The sequence below is a fragment of the Python bivittatus genome, unplaced genomic scaffold, assembly GCF_059951505.1.
Source record: "Python bivittatus isolate LINGU-HERP-01145 unplaced genomic scaffold, Pbiv_v1 ctg000700_np1212, whole genome shotgun sequence".
Classification (NCBI taxonomy): domain Eukaryota; kingdom Metazoa; phylum Chordata; class Lepidosauria; order Squamata; family Pythonidae; genus Python; species Python bivittatus.
The window spans coordinates 34,646,361-34,668,263 of NW_028277098.1; the positions used below are offsets into that span (position 1 = coordinate 34,646,361).

Consider the following 21,903-nt stretch of genomic DNA (forward strand, 5'->3'; position numbering starts at 1 on the left):
CAAGTTAAGCTCTACAGGATTGTTCAAATCTTAATTGTGATGAGAAGTTAGAAATTAGATAGTGAAAAATAATTATATGATTTAAAAATAAACCCTAATTAGAATTTGAAATGATCCTGGGACACAACATGGCATATGGATACCAATGTAGTTGTGAACACTTCCATTTGTGTCTTCCAGATTCTAAATTCACCTGGTTGCATATAATTTCAATTTGTTTAACCCAAACATTAAATCGGAAGCCAGATCAGTGCTTTGTTTCAAAATGGGCCCACTTCTAGGGGGGAGGCAAACCATAATGATAAGGAGCATTCAGGGATACTTAAGGTGATGATGGTAGGGTGCAATCTCTCCAGCATTAATTCTCCATTGTGGCTGACATTCTGTTAGAGTGCTCACAATGTAACCGAAACATTTCTATGTGTCAACTAGTCCAAAAAGATTAGGGATACCAGTATAGATAAAATACATCTCCTTGGAACATCCCCTTCACTATCTAGTTAATCACTAAACTCACTAAATCAGCTTTCCTATTCCTGATGTGTTGGCCTTCAACTCCAATCATTCCTAGCCAGATAATGGGAGTTATTTTGTAATCCAATGCACATGGAGAATGTCAGAGAAAGTGCACATTAAAGCCAGCACCCTTCCAACCTGTATCCAAATGTTATTTTACAAACTGTTTTCCTCCCGCTTTAGGGGTCTTTCCTGCTGATTATCCTGCTACATTAGAAACCCATATGCTTCTTACCTCATTAAGTTGTTACTAGTTCATTGCAGCTAATAGTTCATTGAAAGCATTTTCTATGGCTTTCCTTAAACACTTAGCTTGGCCATCCTACCTAAGTCGATCAAAGGAAAAAAAGGCTTGGGTACATGAAACATTTCTGAAGAAACTTTTCTGTACCTGTTTTTCAAGAACTGATTTCATGTACAAATATGACCTAGAGGATATTGCTGAATTACTTAATAACTGTTATACATATAGGAGCAATACAGGTAGAAACAGCTTTATAATGAGAGTACTTCTTCTATAAGCAGAATGGGCAAAAATACAGAAGTGCCCAATAATACTGACAGGCTATGTCCCTGTCGTACATCTTTTCTTCCACTGTAGATGCAAAAGTGGAGAGTCAGAAAAGAGAGAAATCTCTCTTTTATATTTATTGCATGAAATCATTCATTGATTTATTCATTTGCATGCTTATATTAAAAAGTAAGAATTAATTCTCTATCAGGATATAATGGGAGAACATTGAAGCTTCTGCAACTTAAGGAAAAAAAAAATCAAGCAACTCTGCCTCTCTAGAAGTACGTTCCAGTTTGAAGAAGTCAGTATTGATGCAAGGAAGTCATAATCATTGTCATTGTTGTCTGGTTCATTACTGATCCCTGTTAAGAAAATTTGCAGCACTTGCAGACAGGTTGAAAGGCTATGACATTTCCTTTTAAATCCTGAAATTGGCAGAAGTGTATCACAGGTTTTTCTCTCCATATTTGGCTACATACTCCTCCCTACAGCTTACGATATATGGGTGAAACTCGAAAAATTAGAATATCATGCAAATGTTCATTTATGTCAGTAAGGCAACTCTAAAGGTGAAACCAATATATGAGATAGACGCATTACATGCAAAGCGAGATATGTCAAGCCTTACTTTGGTATAATTGTGATGATTATGGTGTACAGCTTATGAAAACCCCAAATTCACAATCTCAGAAAATTAGAATAGTGTGAAAAGGTTCAATATTCTAGGCTCAAAGTGTCCCACTCTAATCAGCTAATGAATCCATAACACCTGCAAAAGGTTTCTGAGCCTTTAAATGGTCTCTCAGGCTGGTTCAGTAGGAATCACAAGCATGGGAAAGACTGCTGACCTGACAGTTGTGCAGAAAACCATCATTGACACCCTCCATAAGGAGGGAAAGCCCCAAAAGGTAATTGCAAAAGAAGTTGGATGTTCCCAAAGTGCTGTATCAAAGCACATCAATAGAAGGTTATGTGGAAGGGAAAAGTGTGGTAGAAAAAGGTGCACAAGCAGCAGGGATGACCGCAGCCTGGAGAGGATTGTCAGGAAAAGGCCATTCAAAAGTGTTGGGGACTTTCACAAGGAGTGGACTGAGGCTGGAGTTAGTGCATCAAGAGCCACCACACACAGACGGATCCTGGACATGGGCTTCAAATGTCGTATTCCTCTTGTCAAGCCGCTCCTGAACAACAAACAACGTCAGAAGCGTCTTACCTGGGCTACAGAAAAAAAGAACTGGTCTGTTGCCCAGTGGTCCAAAGTCCTCTTTTCTGATGAGAGCAACTTTTGCATCTCATTTGGGAACCAAGGACCCAGAGTCTGGAGGAAGAATGGAGAGGCACGCAATGCACGATGCTTGAAGTCCAGTGTGAAGTTTCCACAGTCTGTGTTGATTTGGGGAGCCATGTCATCTGCTGGTGTTGGTCCACTGTGCTTCATTAAGTCCATGGTCAACGCAGCCGTCTACCAGGAGATTTTGGAGCACTTCATGCTTCCTTCCGCAGACGAGCTTTATGGGCATGCTGACTTCATTTTCCAGCAAGACGTGGCACCTGCCCACACTGCCAAAAGTACCAAAACCTGGTTCAATGACCATGGGATTACTGTGCTTGATTGGCCAGCAAACTCGCCTGACCTGAACCCCATAGAGAATCTATGGGGCATTGCCAAGAGAAAGATGAGGGACATGAGACCGAACAATGCAGCGGAGCTGAAGGCTGCTATTGAAGCATCCTGGTCTTCCATAACACCTCAGCAGTGCCACAGGCTGATAGCATCCATGCCACGCTGCATTGCGGCAGTCATTGCTGCAAAAGGGGCCCAAACCAAGTACTGAGTACATATGCATGCTTATACTTTGCAGAGGTCCGATATTGTTCTATTTCCAATCCCTGTGTTATTGATATCATGTAATATTCTAATTTTCTGAGATTATGAATTTGGGGTTTTCATAAGCTGTACGCCACAATCATCACAATTATACCAAAGTAAGCCTTGACATATCTTGCTTTGCATGTAATGCGTCTATCTCATATATTGGTTTCACCTTTTGAGTTGCCTTACTGACATAAATGAACATTTGCACGATATTCTAATTTTTCGAGTTTCACCTGTAAGTTTTTATAAATTTCTTGTTGCATAGGCAAACTTTAAATCAATAGGATAATACAAATAAAGGAAAAGAAATAAGAGAAATAACAACAGAGGGAACATCCTGATGATGTTTTAGTAGGCATGGGATTAAGCTATTAAGAGCAATAAAGGTTAAATACAATGGACAGGGTTAGATACAGTGATAAACAGGGCTTATGGAGATATAAGCACATAACAAAAGTCTTGAGGAATCTAAACAGGAAGAATTTTAAACAATTATATACTTATGATTAGGTAAAGGCCAATCTTAGTTGGGCTCTGAGAAACTTAATCTTGTCTGTGGTGAGAGAAAGATCTAGTAATGCTGAGGATACATTGGAATAACAGTGGGAAAGCAAGGAAGAAAATTAATTCAAGGATAGAGAACAAGAAGGAAGAAAATGTGGAAGTAGTCTTCTCCTTTTCCAAAACCCAAGGTGGCCATGAATGAAAGAAAGGAAAATGAGAAGATGTGAAAAGATATAGGAATATAAAATTTCCAAAACATCCATCATCAGAACAAAAAAGAATGCAACATAGACACCACATATTCTTACTTTTCACACACAAATGATTCCTTCCAATATAACTTTTCATAATTCATATGTATCAGGCATGGAAAATTTAGATTTACTTTTTCTTTTACTTTTCTTCCAGTCAAAAGAAAAGGAGCTTGTAGCATCAGGCTGGTGTTTCATGTCGTAATTTTCTGTAGAATGTGTTTAAGATGGAATATTTTAACAGCAAAATATGTGGGAACAGTGATCACTGAAAATATATAACAATGTAAGGACTTAACACAGGCAGCATCCACTGAACATTTTATACTACAATAAATACTTAACACAGTTCCTATTTTCACTGCCTGTCAGGTGCAGAAATTCTGGTTATGAATTGTTCAGAAATGGTTATTCAAAAGCTTAATGACAGGTTTTCCACCTCATTTGATTAATGAACTATAATTAGTTACAAAAGGCTGTACTTCGGAATGCAGATTTGGGTCTCCTGACATTGATCCTCCTCTACTGTATCAGCCATTAGTTATATTTGAAGTTCAGGCTCATATTTTTTAGAATGCTGCCATTAGTATTCCTCTAAATATTATAGCCATATTTATTGGGGTATTCCTCTAAACCCTATAGCCATATTTATATGCAATTCTGCATTTATATATGCAAATATTCACACACATAGACGCACACACATATCAGATAACTGTGGAGGACACTGTTTTGTAGTGGTTTTCCTTCTTTCTCTGGGGCTGGTTTCACTCAGTGTTGGTATGGGAAGAGGTTTAACTCTAGGCCCCTTCTACATAGGGTGCCTCTGGGCTTGACTCTACACCACTCCTGTTTAACACAAATATTTAATAATATATAAGAATATTTTGACACCACTGGGGGAGATGTCAGGTTCAGCCCAAAGAACTCCACGAGACAGTACAGGTCTAGTTCAATAGCTTTTATTAGCTTCCAACCACAAGACAGAATCCTGCCAGACTGAATCTAAACTTCTCAAGCCAGCAAGCAAAACCTCGCAAATTCCTTAGGGTGGTGCCAGTCCCATCTTCTTAACCTTCCCATGCTCCTGCTGGGGGCTAAGGCAATGCTTATCTCCCCAAGCGTGGCCTTCATTGAAGCATTCCATCACAGGAGGTAATCTCTCAGCACAGGGTGAAATATCATTAGTATGCTGATAATATTCAGTTATACATGTCCACCCTTGGCTTGACAAGTGATGCGGTCAAGGTGCTTAACCAGTGCCCAGAGGCTGTGAGGGTCTGGATGGGGATAAACAAGCTGTGACTCAATCCTACCAAGAATGAGTGGATCTGAATTTTGGGGGCACACTAGATCCAGAGATTTTTAATCTCCAACTCTCAATGGAGAATACTCCCCCAGACAGAGGTGCTGCACAATTTGGGAGTCCTCAAAAAGCTAGTGGGGCTTTAGCACAAATCCCATCTTACGTTCCTGTTCCTAGATTGGGAGGCCATGGTCACTGTCACTCATGTTTTTGTCACTCCCCAATTGGATTACTGCATTGTGCTCTACATGGGGCTGTCCTCAGAAAACACTTGGAAGCTTCAACTAGTTCAGAATACAATAGCATGCAGAGTTTTAGGCTTACCCAGGTTTATCTGGGTTACATTGCTGTTACGCAAATGGCATTTGCTTCCAGTATGCTTCTGGATACAATTCAAGGTGCTGGTTATCACCTTCAAAGCCCTGCATGGCACAGGGCCAGGTTACTTGGGGTTACTATCTCCAAGGGTCTCTGCCTGTCCCATCAGATCTGACATGGTGGGTATGCTCAAGGTCCCCTCTATTAAACAAAGTTATCTTGTGGAACGTAGAGTCATCCCTTCTCTGCCATGGTGGCTATCCCATGGAAGAGCCTCCTCCCTGAGATTCTGACCCTCCTGGCCTTCCAGAAGACTCTGAAGACTTGGCTTTTCCCCCAGGTCCTGGGCCAGGACATTACATGAGCCCAAACAGGTACAGTTTGTGTAGCTGAATGTGTTACATGGTGCCTTGAATTTATTATGATTATTTTAATTCTGGTTTTTGGCTTGAATTGTAAAGGTTTTATTAAATTGTTTTAATAAACAATTGTTAGCTTCCCGTACTTTGTATGTAAGAAGGAGGCTATATATATTTTCTTAAATAAATAAAAGAGCACACAAGTCTAGATTTAAGTTGTTCTCTTGGTGGATCTGAATAAGCTAGTAGGAATTATGACTCAATAATATTGTATAGCACACTAACGTGAGTAGGAGAACCATGATTATTGTACTCACTACTATACCTGCAATATGTTGAAACTTACCATATTACTATGAAGATCTGCAGGAAGCTTCTACTTGCATATATTATAAGATAGCTAATATTTAATAGCATTATTTGAGTGTTCATATGAACATCAATAGAAGCTTGTGATGGATCACTTGACTTAATGCAGAGAAGATAGAGACATACTGAGCAGAGCTGGAATACATCTCTGCATATATTTTACTACTATTAATATATTATATTCAGACATAATAGCAGAATAAAGCAATTGTGTGCCAAGGAAACCTCCACCATCTTGCACTTTGTTCCTAATTTTTGAGCCATTAGAAACATGTAAGTAAGAATGTTAATAATCCTGCAGTTAGGTCTATACCATGAACAGCATTCAGTCTTCCATGCAACTATACAGACATGATGATTATTTTTATCATCCACGGAGAGCTGACTTTCCATTTTTGTTCTCCTATCTTGCCAGAAGTGCTGGCATACATACAACAGATTTAAGCTAAAAACAGAATGGAAGTCTCATATTGATCTTAAAATGTAATGAACTATACTATACCATTCTTCTTAATACTCTGTGGATACAAGAACCTGAACACACTACTAACACAGACTAGAAATGCAAGACATTTCTGTTTCTTCACAAAGCTTCAAGAGATAAATCCCATTTCATTCCCTGACAAAGGAGCTACTAGCCCTGGAATCTTTCAATGCAGCTAAATGTATTGCAAAGCTTTGAGCTTGCTACAGATTAATAGACAAAGATGACAGGCAGTTGGAAGGAAGAAAAATCCTATAATTGTGTTTATTATTTATCTCAGCCCGTGAGTTTGTTATGACCAATATTCTTATTCATATCCACATGGCAAGCTGATATAAGTTTGAATTTAATATCAAATATCAGGAGTAAATGTATACAGCCATAGTCTAAAACACCATGAGCTTTCCTCTGGAGCTTCCACTGAGTTCATCTCCAGACATGAGACAAAAATGTACATAAAATAATTATTCTAATGGTGGTTGTTCTTGCAACCTTGTACATGCCTGAAAAAAATATTTATATTTATAAATAAATAGCAACAACTATTTATTTAGTTTATATAAGATGGCAGATCTAAGAATGACGTAAGGAGAAGAAGGGTTACAAAAGTGAATTTCTCTGTCCTTTGCTCAGAAAAGTGTAACCTGAGTATCTTCCTGACTATAAACCAGATTTATCTCCATCTTCAATTTCTCCCATCCCATCAAGGAAGGTCTCTTCTCAGGAGAAGTACATCAAATACTACTGGGAGCTGTTAGTTTTAGCAACTTTCTTCTGCAAGTATGAGTATGTCCTTGATTGTGGAAAGCATTTTATTTTAGTTATGTTTGTTTGACTTCAGTTGATTTAAGAAGAGGTAGTCTGAAGGGGGAAAAGTATTTAATTTAGGAAAACTGTATTTTTGAAAGTGAAAAATATTGGCTTGGACTTACTTTCGATTGCTAAAATAAATAAATAAATAAAATTTTAAAGAGAGTATCAGCAGAACATAAGAATCAAAACCTTTCTTTCTTCGCAAATGGTACATTTTGGTTTTCTTACATATCAGATTCAATAAATGTCTGTCATGCAAAGCAGGTTGGGGGGCTGTTCTAATAATAATCACCTGCACTCCCACTGAGTTAATAAATCAGGATGGATGAATTAATTACTTCCAAAATTATCTCAAGCGTGAGAGACAGTTGATGCCTTTCAGATTAGGAATTAATTATTACAATGAAATTCAAAAAATGCAGGAGGTTTTAAGAAATGAGCTAGGGAAGATCACTTCCAAGTCAGTGGGCTACTTCATCTCCCCCTATATAAGTGGCAGAGCCTGCCAACAAGACAGGATAAGAAACATCTAAAGTATCTATAAAACGTCTGAACAACAAGCATAAGAGTTCTCCATGAAAAGCTAAGGGACAGGCCTGGTCTACTTCAAGAAGCTGAAATGGAATCAATTATCTCCCAGTGATGAGTGAGTTATCTCTCAATGAGAGATAAACAGATCTAATTTTTTTCTTCTTCAACCTTTACACTTTCTTCCATGCAATATCTACAGTGGTTGGCTTTCTCCTGTTCTACTTGCCTTTTCTTTCTAGTCACATGCACTGAGAAACATGGAGTGAGAATGGCAACAGACTATTTATATCACATTTTCTCCCTGGCAGTTTCTTCTGTACTATTGGAACTTCCTTTTAGTAAAGGAATCCTGGCTATGAGACAAAAGACAGTCAGGCAGAACAATTCTATTACTCTGACCAAATGCTCTGAAGACCAGCGGGGCAGAACTGAGGAGAGATACATCAGTATATTTTCACCCTTTTCCATTTTTAAAGAGTTTCTATTGTGTGGAGTGGGAGAGAACACATTAAGACCAGGTTTTCTGGTTTTTTGGTCTCAGTGCAACTCAAGTCACCACACTCCTTTCAGTCTTTGATGCAGATAGTCATAGAGAGTGGCAGAGAAAGATGACTCCATGCTGGATTTGATCCAAGGATATTAAGCCAAAGTTTAATATCAGACGGAATGGAAATAATCAATCCTATGGATGTTGTCCAAGGGACCATAGGAACTACATATAAATAATGTTTAAGTCCTCTTTTTGGAATTTTATGTAGGCATTCTTAGAACTGACACATTCAACAAAATGGTACCAGAGCTGTGGTCTTTATTTCATTTGAAGGAAAAGTTGGAATATGGATGGTTGGTATTCCCCAATTTTTTCTTTTTTTTACTTCACCTAAATGTGCATTTTCAGGTACTCCTTAAATCTGTTCAAGCCGTTGTTATCAAACTGTCTTTTGTCTGAACACAGTATTGGTCAGTTTATTAAAGCAATATAAGTTCAGTTATGAAAGTACTTCAATCTTCAAATGAAAGTTTCTATTTTAGCATTTGACTGTTGAAGATATTGTCATCATACATAATACATACATGTAGAATTATGGTAACTGATTTGAGTGTCATAAAGAGCAATGTACCTGTTTAAGTCACGATGTATAATTGGCTGGGTAAGGTTGTGAAGATACTCCATGCCTTTAGCAACATCTACGGCAATGATTAATTTTGACTGCAAGTCAAGGTTCCTGCAATGAAAAGAAAAAGATTTGTTTTTGTCAAATTAGAGACAGGTGAAATGAATTTGTCAGATTTCCTGATTAGTAACTAGACTGATAACTAGTATTTGTCATAAGCAAATCAATTTGTCTCTCAGAGCAATTTAAAATAAGAAATTATCTCAAATTTGAAATAGGTTTATTCTTAATTAAAACTTAGATAAGTTATTCTACTGTTTTCTATCTCCTCTTCCAATATCTTCTAATAATAGTTTTTGATAGCCCAATGATTTTTAGAAAAGAGAACAGGGGGAAAGACCAGGTAGAGCAGTGTTGTCCAAACTTGGCCACTTTAAGATGAGTGGACTTCAACTCCCAGAATTCCCCAGCCAGCATGGCTGGCTGGGGAATTCTGGGAGTTGAAGTCCACTCATCTTAAAGTGGCCAAGTTTGGACAACACTGAGGTAGAGCACCCCTCGTGATGAGCATTACAGGCTACTAGGATGTCAAAATGATGACAAGTGCATTGTGTAAAGAATAGAGTTATGCAGTTTGTGCCAATCATGTCACAATGTCTGATGCAAGTATGTAAGTAGCATTATTTGTGAAATGATATCATGATCTCATTATTTGTCCACCTTGCCCCCCAACCTCAGTGCATGTTGTTGTTCCTGGGATTTATCTTTATGCTCATGCCTTACTTAATCTCATGGTAAATGGCAGCTCCCCTGAGGCAGACATAAAAGGGATAGATTTGTTATTTTCATCAAGGAAGCCTAAACCCACTTGTTATGCACAATCCTTTCCTGTATTTTTCTGTCTAATGCAAATCGCAATGTTAGAGAGCAAAATCAGACGGCCAACGTATCTGGTAATCAATATGGACAGAATAGATGGCCAAATGTAGAAACCCGTTTGCTTAAGATTCGTTATGATTCAGCTACTATTTCCTACATAACAATCATAAATATTTTTAGCTGACTGCTTTTAGTCATATTTTAAAAATACAGATGTTGAACCAACTCTATTGAAACTGTGGAATGGAGAGACTGATCAAATCAGGAAGGGAGATGTTCATTTAGTGTTTTCCTTCTTAGATTTTTTTTTAATCTCCAGTAAGATCCCTGAAATCATCATGAGTAAATCAATTAAACCAGGCACAGCGATGGAGAGTGCGGCGTATGGTTAATAATGGTGGTAATGGCATTAAGTGACATTTCAGTATGCACAGCAGTCCATTGGAGGGCAAGGATGAAAGACTTTCATGCAATATTGCAACACAAATAAAAAAAGAACAGAGCTTGTGTCATGATGTCATGATGGACATCATATTGGTTTCATTGTGATAAGGAAAGGATGCCTAAGTCTGCACCTCATACTTATAACCATGTCTATAGAAAGACAGTTGACTTAAGCAAGAAAGTCCCCTGAAACAACAGCTGCCAGAATGAAATGTAGACATGGACTATTTGTCCAACTGGTTATCTTCATTGAGGAATCTGTATCAATATGACTGAGAAAAGTTCAATAATTTTTTTCAAAGGTAATTGTCACAGCCTCCCTGTGGAGAGATGTATTAAACAATCCATGACTCAGATAAAAACAAAACCCCTATATCAGGCAAATGATCACTATGGGCTTAAATCTCCTATTTCTTCATTGGGTCTTCTGTAACAGGCAACTGTTTCTGTGTGCCTTGGTATGTCATGGGAGAAAATATAAGTAAGATATGTATTTCAGCCTCTCTAAATGTTCTTGGGATGAAAGGAAAGACATGATTACCAGGAATGCTTAGGTGGTGGCAGTCATTTACTGGGGACTTGAAAAGCACAGCTCAGGACTGAAGGTGAAATTTTGGCTGGCTCTATAGCTTCTGAACCCTGCCTGACAATGTCCCTGCATTCAGGGTACTCCTGCCTGTCTGGTTTGTATTTCTCTGCTGTAAGATGCAACCTCATTATTCTCTTGACTTACATTGCTTTCCCAACTGCTAGTTCTGCCTATATCAGTGTTTCTCAACCTTGGTGGCTTTAAGGCTTGTGGACTTCAACTCCCAGAATTCTCCAGCCAGCATGCTGGCTGGGGAATTCTGGGAGCTGAAGTCCACCCAGATTAAAGCTGCCAAGGTTGAGAAAAACTGGCCTATATTTTACTTTAGTACATTTTATTTTTCTCTTACTTTCTTTCATCCCAGTGTCACTTATATCCTTTCTTTTCATCTTCCACAGTCCTTCCTTCATTGCCTCATCTCCTTCCTTCATCTTTCCTTTTACACTGGATCACTAAGGAGCTCAGTCTACTTTGGTCATCTTCTCTCTTCCAGCCAACTATAGCTAGGGCCAGTGTGGGCCTTTGGACAAGCACAGGACAGCCATGCATGAAACTCTCCTTGAGTGCTGACCTATGGCCAATCCATTCTACATTAAAATGATTGGGAAGAGCTATTTACTTGGTGCAGGTCAATTTACCTTTTTTGTTCATGCAACAGTGAAAAGAGGGATCCTCCAGATATATATTGAGTGACTATGGCAAACTGACTTGGATCATCCAAGCAAGCACCAACAAATTGGATAACACAGGGATGATTGAGTCGGCACAGAATGGAAACTTCACGGCAAAACATATCGACATCTGATTTAGAGCAATAGGTATTGGCTCGGTAACTGATAGATAAAGAAAGAAAAGGAATATATATGTAAAAATAGCTTTAAGAATGCAACTTCAAAAACATTAATTAATAAAATAATTGAATAGAAAATACTATTAATGCTTACCGCTTGATTGCAACTATTTTATTTCTACACCTTCCCTTGTACACTTTTCCAAATGATCCTGCAACAGATTAAGAACACACTGATAAGTGTATGTGTGTGTATACTAAAATGAACATATTTTCCACTTTCTTTTACCTGAGCCAATAATTTCATGAAACTCTATTTCTGAAAGCTGGAGGTGAAAATGGGATGGCAAACCAGCACGGAGTAGGAGAACATCTGTCTTTTCTGCAAAGGAAAATTGTTTAGTAAAAGCATTGAATTTAGAAGCAAATAAATAAATTACATACTATAAAACAAATTTTCATACTATAAAACAAATAAATAAATTGCACCTCTTTTTTTTTTATTATACATTGGTTGGCCAGTACCTCTGCTACTCTTTGTTTTAGTACCTTACAATTAATCCATATAATAAACAGATTTTCAACATCCTATCTGTCTTGGAGCTTTTTGGGTTTAGAAGCTTATCACTAAAAGAACAGTGTTTCTGTTCATATGCATATTCTATCTGCTTCATGTAATGGCTGCAGAAAATCCTTTATACAAGGAATTAGTTCCCTTTCTGTCTAACAGAAGCTTACGAAGCTGTTTCTATTGCCATTCTGATCTACTGTTCAGTGACTCCTGGAATTGGATTTGATACACAACTGAATTTGCAGACTAACTTATTGATCCACATGCTGTGCTATAAGAGGTTTATCAAAACATTTCTTAAAGAAACATTTGAATATGACTTCTGATTACATGGGTAGGGTAAAACTCTTAAGGCACCCAGAGCTTTTATTTTGGAAGAAAATTAATAAAGGACATGCATCATGAGAACGATCAACTCATTTTAGCCTCAAACATACACATAATTTTAAAGACTCTCTTAAAATTAAGGTGTTTTAAATCAAATAAAATTTACACTTATGTTGCTATCATCACTAATTTTGTAATACATAAAAAACCCAATTCTCAGTAAGAATGATGTCTCAGTGACATAAGAAATATTGCAATAATGTAAATGAATAATTTATGCTCCATGCAGAACTTTTCACAACTACAGTTCTTACTGAATTTAAGCCAAACCTCCAACCATCTAAATCACTGACATCTTTTTTAAGGTACTTCCACACAGCCTCCCCACAATGTCCCTACAAAGAGTCCTGAGAATGTCCCCACCACAACAGTAGTTCTTGATGGGGACATTCTGAGTTCCATGGTTCAGCTGACAACTGCTTCCTCCAACGGACAATGCAGAAACACAAATCAACACTCAGCTTGAGCCATATGCCTCATAGTCTCCACTATGCTATTGCACCAATATAGCAAAAAGAAAACCATTGCGTCGCTTATTTTAAAGAGAGCAGAGAGATGGTGGTGTGGCACCAAGGCATGTGAACTGCAGTATAGGAAGGAGGTATGAGAAGCCAGGGGTGGGACAAGGCAGGATTTCCTGCCAGTTGAGAACTCTCTCTGTTCATTTCAAAGGTTCTGCTCTAGATCTGTTTCTACACTGATTCCCTTAGCTCACCGGTAGAAAGTTGATAGTCTCTTCTGTCCAACATTGATAATGGAATGTGAGCATGAAGCTTCACAACTAACTTGGAAATAGTGGAAATGTTGTATGTGGAGTGGCTTATACATGTTAAACCCTGATTATTGCACAGTACCTTTAAATATTACTTATTAAGCATAGCCTATTATAAGGTAGACTTTACCACTTGCTTTGACATCCTTATATGTTCCATCTCACTCCACATTATTATTTGCCTCATCTGTATTTTCCTCCCTCTTACTGAAATTAGGCCAGGATGGAATTAGGCACTTTCTTATTTGAGGTGTGCAAAATGGTTTGAATACAGCTGTTTTAAGTGGCTCATATATAGAACAAAATACTTGTGTTTGGGATATTTTGATGGTGATGCTTTGTTTTGGACCAAAATATGACTGCTTTGCATATCAAATATTTTGAGTATTTTGTTCTGTTTTAGGTGACATAATCATTGTTCTCTTGTCTCTTATAACTGGGGTGTTATCTTCTGAATTCTCCTGTCTGGACTGGTACAACAGAAAGAGCTAGTCATAACCCTAGTGTTATTGGTTTAGCCTGGAAGTGGGATCTGGGTGAATCAGCAAGAATTTAAAGAACACATGTCACAGTAAGAGAACCATTCTGGATCTAACTGCCATTGGAGAGAAACTGAAGAATGAGTTATGAGCTAATATTGTTTGTTTATTTATTCTTATTAGGCCACCCAACTCCAGACAACTCTGGGTGGCTTGCAATGATAACAACAATACAAAAACCCTAAGGGAAACAGAAAAGACACGTAAGATGTCCAGAACAGTCAAACATTCAACTCAGCAGAGAAAACCCTATGAGGTCCCTGGAGGAAAAGCTATGTTTTTAATGACTTTTAGAATGAAGGCAGAGTAGAAGGCATAGGTATCTCTAGGGCAATGTTGTTCCACAGAGCAGACACAGTGGCAGAGAAGCCCATTTCCTGGGTCCCCTCAGAAGACACTGTTTGTGTGGTAAGACCAAGCATGCCAGTTCTGTCTGACCAAACAGAAAGGGCAGAAACCTCTGAAGATAGACAGTCCCTCAGATAACCAGGTCCTATGCCATGAAAGGTTTTATAGGTGATAACCAGCACCTTGCATTACACCTGGAAGCTAATTCATAAACCAAAGGTATTACATGGTCATATTGCAATAGTCCATATACAAGGTGACCAGGACATGAGTGACTGCCTGGAGGCCCTCTGGATCCAGGAATGGGCACAGCCAGCTCACAAGATCAGTTGGTTGACTTGGGTCAAAGTATACAACTGAGTATCATCAGCATATTAATGATAACTCACCCCAAACTACAGGATGATCTCACCCAGTAGTTTCATGTATATGTTAAATGGGGGAGGGGGGAAGAGCATCAATCCCTGAGGTACCCCACACATCAGGGGGTCAGGCTAAATTTCCCCCACCAACACTGGAACTGCCCACAGAGAAAGGAGAATGACCCCAGCACATTGTGCTCCATTCCTAACCCTCATCGGTGGTCCATTCTGTTCAAATTTCAATTTTGATTTAATGTAATGGAATGGGTGGTACTTTTAGTCAGAGAGAAAGAGAGTGAGAGAAGTTTTCCCCAACCCTTCACTTCCTTGCTTTTCAAAGCCTCCTACTGAATGTAAAAGAGCATTCTCATCTCCTAAAAATCCATTGCTCCCTCAATAATCCCTGTTTGCTTGTTTGAAGAAATCCATTCTTCCAATTAGTTTTTTTGTCTGTCTGGTAGAACTGCTACCAACACTAGATACCCACGTGCATGTATTTAATTAACAGAGAGCTTTCCTTTTCTGATTTTTTTTTTTAGAGGCTTGCCTTGAGAGCTTCTCTCTTAGCCTTCCATCCCAGTTTGTTTATTTATTTAACAATATTTATTCCCTGACCCAGTCAACAAGGACTTGGGGTGGGATACTGGAAAGTCACAAAGAAAACAAAAGTATGACGTATACATAGTTACCACTGTCTTTCAAAGGCATCCCATTATTATAACTACTCTAAGGGCCAAATGCCCATTGAAACAACATTCCTCTGGCTAGTTGACAAAATGCCAATAGGTAGGGTGCCACCAAACCTCCAGAAAGAGAATGTTCCAAAGAGGAAACACTAGTCAACGGTTCTGAGGGCAATTTTGCACTGCAGCCTAAGCTGTTTCTCTCCCACACTGCTCCCAGTTGTTTCTTAAGTCGGCTTCAGAATGCCAGCCTGGGTTGCATTAGGTTAGCAACAGGACCAAGCTAGTCTCAGCCTGGATTATGCCCACCGGAAGACCTGATTGGTCATTCCCCTGCTTCTTGCCCTTCCTGTCTGTATAGAGTTAATTCTCATAAAAAGCTGTTTTGTGTATACCAGTCCTGAGCCTTGGACTGAGTCTAGCCAGAAAAATGACTGTAGATGTTTATGCACATTATATTGTCTTGGTAACAAGCTGCAGCAAGAAAGAGAGTAAATTGACTGCTTCAGCTGCAAAGTAGAAATTGACCGTTGTGTTTGGAAGGCTGTTATTTTAACTGCTGTATACAATGCATTGGTGTTAATTGAAACCATTTCTGAAAATTAGCTTCAATTCCAACCTTAAAACTAAATGAAGGATTTTTGGCAATTCTGCACTGCCACCTAAGCTGCTTGTCTGCCATGCTGCTCCCCTCTGTTTCTTAAGCCAACTTCAGAAATCTCAGCCTGGATTGAGTGAGTTGGCAACAGAGTCTAAGACCTGATTGATCATTTGTCTGCTTCTTCCCTTCCCATCCACACAAGGAAGGCAAATCTCACCGATCAACTCCTGTGTGGACTGCTGTACCAATGCCTGCCTTTTCCTGTTAGAGATTGTTCCTCCTCACTATTACCCTTGCTTTGCCTTCTTCCCAAGATATTTACACACATGGATGCCTTCATTCTTCCTTCTCACATTATCACCTTTAATACTAACACAGACTCTTCTGTTTTTCCTTTTCCCCCTTATGGTACCATTGTTGCTGTCATGCTACAATAATCAAAGCAGTAGGGAACAGGTCGTTATTTCATTCCTACTGATAATTCAGCTTTATAGAAATAATGTTGTTACTCCATTCCAACATACATACATACATACATTACAAGGAAGGGAAGAGAAGGGAAGCTTTACAGTACTCTAGGGAGGGGGTAGGAAAGGAAGGGGACAATGCTTCACTCAGCCTGGAGTGAAACAGAAAGGGTACCCACTGGGAAATGTAAGGGTTGAATGGAGCATCAGAGTCTAGGGGCGAGGATAGTTCCATTAATGGACCATTGTTTGAACAACCTCAAGATTATATATAAAAAAATAGAATAGTAACTGCTGACCAGCAGATAACATAACAGCTCGGCAGCCCAGGATGAATGGCTGCACAGGGTGGCAACTACCGATTGGAGGGGAGGAGGTGCGCCAAACACTGCAGCTAAATGGAGCTGGGCTGCTACTGGAGTGGAACAAATTGCTGGAGACCATCCACTGTGAAGAGTTTATGTTGGCTTGGGTCAGAAAACAGCAGTTTTGAATTGAAGCTGGAAAGCCCAGGTGTGACGTGCGTTTGCAATGGGGTGGCAGTGGGAGGAGGATGACATTTTCTCTCCTGTACTCAGCAAGCGGGGAGTGGCCCATATTGGTGATGGGCCAAGCAGAAAGTATGGATCTGCCCTGAGTTTTGAGGTTGACTTTTATTTCAGTACATTGCTTAAAATAACCCCTTACTGGACTGACTAGAATGTAGTATTTTATGCCAGGATGAGTTCCTGCCCTGGAACAGATAGTTGATCTGAAAGGGTTGTATCTTGTATGAGATCAAAAACACAGAGTTCAATTAATGCTTACATTCTAAGGCAAATTATTGTGCTACTCTTAATTCAAGGCAGACTAGGCTGTCTACCCTATTTTAGCTGCAAACATTTGCATGGTGGCAACAAAGAGCCAGCGCTTTTGGTATCTCTTTGCTGCTATCTAGCGAGCATCCAGATTTTTGCATTCAAAGAGAGTTTTGAGTCTTCACTATTTCTCGAAATCGTTTTGAGTTTTGTTTCAACACAACACAGAACACCCAAATCTGTCTGAGTTTTTCCCATCACCCCATGGCCAACTCAAATTCAACAGAACGTTTGGGTTGCAATGGTTTATTTCAGGTTTGAAATAAAATATATTTTCTATTTTGGCCTCATCTCTGGTGTTACCAATTTTCAATATTGCTGAGCTTATAGTGCTTAGGTTTCCTGCCTTATTTCTGATAGTATTTTTGTATCTTACAGGGGGAACAAATGGAAGGTATATTTTTTGTCCCTAGTATGGAGATGCTGCCAAGGCTCGGCCTGTTAAATTTCTTGCAAGGTCTCAAATACATGGAAGATTTGAATGGAAAAGCTGGCAAGCCTCACTTGAGGAACAGGTAGTGTAGGCAGTATCCCATCCAAGATAAAAAGGCTCAGTAGTTCTCTCACCGATTTAAATGTCCCCGTGGATATGTTGGGAAGACAAATCTAACCCACTTCAGCCTTAATAAAACTTCAGAATGAGAAAAAACCCCTATAAATAAATAAAACCAGTTTCTCCAAAATTTGCCCTGCCTATAATAAATGTATTTGTGATGAGATATTAAAAAGAAAATCCTTAGTAATCAAAATACCTTTAGTCATACTTTTAATCTTCCCTAGAGGAGAAGGAACTGACACATATGATCCATCTGAAATAAAAAAAGGAAACTGAAGCTTACAAGTCTTTACAAAAAATGCATAGTATTTTAAATAATTTTCTCTTTAAGCTAACAAATTAGCTCATGCAATAATTATTTACTCATGCTTTGAAAAGCAATGATGATGTCAGTCAGTCAAAAAATCAATCAATCAAATCTTTATTACGGCCATCAGCTCAATTATAGACAATTTTATAAGGCAATTAAAATAAAATTAACTAAAGTACTGTACTATTGTATAAATAAGTTGTTAGAAGACATCCAAAAGACACAAAACTAATTTAGTAAGTTAGAACAACTAAAGAAATGACTATAAAATTGCTGAAAAAACAGAGGTGGATATGAGAATTATCTGGCTGGGACACCGTAATCATATCTGGTACATTTTAGGTCTATGCAGTGTTTAGGTTTTGAAGACAAAATGGTCCTTTGAAGTGAATAAAAATACAAATGTAGCATCTGTTTGCCACCCCTTGAATTAAATGCAATCCTAGGAAAAGGCATGGCTGCTTTAAGTAACTGCAGGCAGGGGCAGGTTCTACATTTGATCTAGAATTTTATAGAATTTCATTTTAGCTGAGGAAACTTGATAGATTTGTAACAGCTATAGTGTTAGAACTCATATATTTAATAAGCTGGTAAAGATGTATGCAACCCAAGGATTTAGTGTTTTACTAAAACTTTTAGTGCTATGTTTATGGTGAAAACTTCTTATATAGAAATACTTTGAGGTTCACAAAATGAACTCCAGTTTATACATTAGAAGACCAAGACTGGGTTTTAAGGAGACTTCAGTAATGGAGATAATCCATAACAAGATTCAAAAGGCTGCTTTTAGCCATATTTCACAGCAAACAGCAGGTACTGAAAAAAGTTGATGGGACTGTAAGTTTTTATTAATCATAATCTGAAGTACAGATGATCCTAAGAAATAATCATGTATAGTTTGAAGAGGAAAGGCATTCCAATCTATTTCCCTGAATTATTCAATGTATTACATCAGAGAAAGGGAACCCTCTAGACAGCGTCAATGGGAGAAAGGTATTACTTGCATAGAATGTGCCCTGAACAGCTTCCTCACTTGGAGTGCTTTCAGAGAGGAGAGATTAGAATACTTTGTGCTGCACAAGAAGATCTCATCACCCTAGTTTGAGAGATTTTGACATTATAACCACTCTTAAATGAGAGGAAAAGTAGCAGTTTTACTGGATGTTATTTCATTAATTGATCTGCAAGGAAGGACCTGACATTACCTTGTAATGAAGGCTGCTCTCAGACCAGGTACCTCCACTATGGAGCAACTGGATGAGTCTCATGACCCATAAACTCAAAGAAGGGTTTTATAAACCATGCTTCTTGCTTACAATCATTATTTACAAGACATGATTACCTACCGGAGACATGCAGAATCTGTGAAGGACATTCACTAGCTAATTTCCCCTATACTACACTTGGCTCTGTTAAAATCAATTTTAAAACAATCCACTGATTATTTTAGAATTAAGACTGGATTCAGTATTGTTATTGCATTAGCCATTTTCTTAGCAAAGTTTATCATTTGGGCTTGGTACAACAGAAATTAATTTGCTTTAAGAAAGGGTTTCCTAGCTGATATTTTGTGCTGAATTTTTATGAGCCTCTCACATAGCTTAAACCAACAAATTTCTTCATACCATGTCTGAAGAAATCTGACTTCTTAAGGAATTGGTTAGAAAGGAATAATAAAAATTATTCAGAAAGTAGATATTTGAAACTAAAGAAAAGATGTCTGTATTTATAACTGAATCCTAATAATGTGCTGCTTGTGATTAGAGATTGGAATGTCAAAGTTGGAAACTTGAAAGAGGAAAATGTAGTTGGATTGTATGGCTTAGGAAACTGAAATGAAACAGGGGTTGACTTATCAATTTCTGCCACTCCAATGATTTCTTCATAGCTAACACTGCCTCAAAACAACCAAAATGATGTCTCTATACATGGACATCACCACATGGAATATGTAGAAATCAAACTGACTATATTATTTCTAAAAGGAGGTAGAGGAGTTCAATTATAGCATCAAAGACATGGCCAGGTGCTGACTGCGGAACAGACCATGAACTGCTCACATGCAAGCTTCAAGTTAAGCTAAAGAAGAAAAAGAAAGCCAGTTTCACGATATGATCTTGAACATATACCCATCAGTTTCAAGGAGAACATCAGGAATTGCTTTGAAGTCCTGAACTTCATTGATAGAGAACCATATGAATTATGGAATTAGAAATAGTTAAGGATGAATGTGAAAAGAGACCACCAAAAATGAAGAAAGAGAAGAAAGCAAACTGGGCGTCAGAACAAACTGTGGAAATTGCCAAGAAGAGAAGAGAAGCCAAAGCCGAGAAAGACAAAAATCTCAGAAAAGAACTTAACAAAGAGTTTCAGAGAGCTGTTAGAAGAGACAAGAAGCAATATTACAATAACATCTAAACTCAGAAGGAGGTTCCAACCTCAAACTGGTATGCTAAAGGATACCAATGGGCAGATAGTAATCCATTCAAAGGAGATCAAAGGAAGATGGAAGGAATATACTGAAACACTATACAGTTGAGATGTCAACATCCAAAATATTCCTTACTTACAAGAACCTCTACTACTAGAAGATGAAGTTAGATCAGCAATCTGGTCACTACCAAGTTGGAAGGCTACAGGAACTGATGGAATACCCACTGGAATATGGCAGACAACTATAGAAGAAGAATCAGTCAAATTTCTAACCAAGCTATGCCATCAGAACTGGAGAACAACACAGTGGCCAACCAATTGGAAGAGGTCAATCTACATTCTAATACCAAAAAAAGGAGGGTGCAAACCATTGTGCAATAACCTTAATTTCACATGTCAGCAAATGCTTAGGATCATCCAATGCAGATTAGAGCCATACATGGAAAAAGAGATGCCAGATGTTCAAGATGGCTTTAGAAAAGGCTGAGGACCATAAGGCACTATTGCTGATAATTGAGAAAGCCAAAGAATAACAGTATGTGCTTCATCAGTTATAGAAAAGCCTTTGATTGCGCTGATCAGCTCAGAAAAAATGGGAATCCCAGAACATCTCATTGTCCTCATGAGAAACTTATATAGAAGTCAGGAAGCCACAATATGGACAAAACATGGTGAAAGAGACTGGCTCCAGGTTGGCAAAGGAGCGTGACAAAGCTGCATACTCCCCCCTTATTTATTCAAACCTACATGCTGAATATATATTAAGGGAAGCTGGATTGGAAGAAGATGAGCATGGTTTTAAAACTGGAGGAAGAAACATCAATAACCTGCATTATGCTGATGACACTACTCTGACAGCCGAAAATGCAAAGGATCTGCAAGCCCTAGTACTAAAAGTCAAATAGCATAGTGAAAAAATGGGACTAAAATTAAATATAAAGAAGACCAAACTAATGAGGTACAACAGGTAGAATAACCAGCCTTAGAATTGACAATGAAGATATCAAAGTGGTAGATAGCTTCTGCCTTTTAGGATCAACCATCAACAGTAATAGAACAAGCAGTCAAGAAATACACCATAGACTAGCACTTGATAGAACAGTCATGAAGACCTTGGAAAATATATTCAAATGATGTGTCTATACCTACAAAGATTATGCAAGCCATGGTATTCCCTGTGATACTCTATGGAAGTGAAAGTTGGACTTTAAAGAAGCAGGATAAAACGAGTATTGATGCCTTTGAACTTTGGTGTTGGAGAAGACTCCTGAGAATACCATGAACAGTCAAGAAAACAAACTAGTGGATCATTGAACAAATCAAGTCAGAGTTCTCACTCAAGGCACAAATGACCAGGCT

The 21,903-nt window shown here is 38.3% G+C and overlaps 1 protein-coding gene across 3 annotated transcripts in view; it reads right to left on the reverse strand.

Moving 5' to 3' along the window:
* The window catches only part of LOC103062694 (serine/threonine-protein kinase TNNI3K), a 234,248-nt gene that overhangs the window by 112,823 nt on the left and 99,522 nt on the right, over window positions 1-21,903 (reverse strand). For all 3 annotated transcript variants that reach the window (XM_088154191.1, XM_088154189.1, XM_088154188.1), the window contains 5 exons: window positions 17,998-18,054; window positions 11,948-12,040; window positions 11,813-11,870; window positions 11,507-11,701; window positions 8,963-9,067 (listed from right to left, as the gene is read on the reverse strand). In XM_088154191.1, the coding sequence (XP_088010317.1) occupies window positions 8,963-9,067; window positions 11,507-11,701; window positions 11,813-11,870; window positions 11,948-12,040; window positions 17,998-18,054 (508 nt within the window). The remainder of the gene's footprint in view (window positions 1-8,962; window positions 9,068-11,506; window positions 11,702-11,812; window positions 11,871-11,947; window positions 12,041-17,997; window positions 18,055-21,903) is intronic.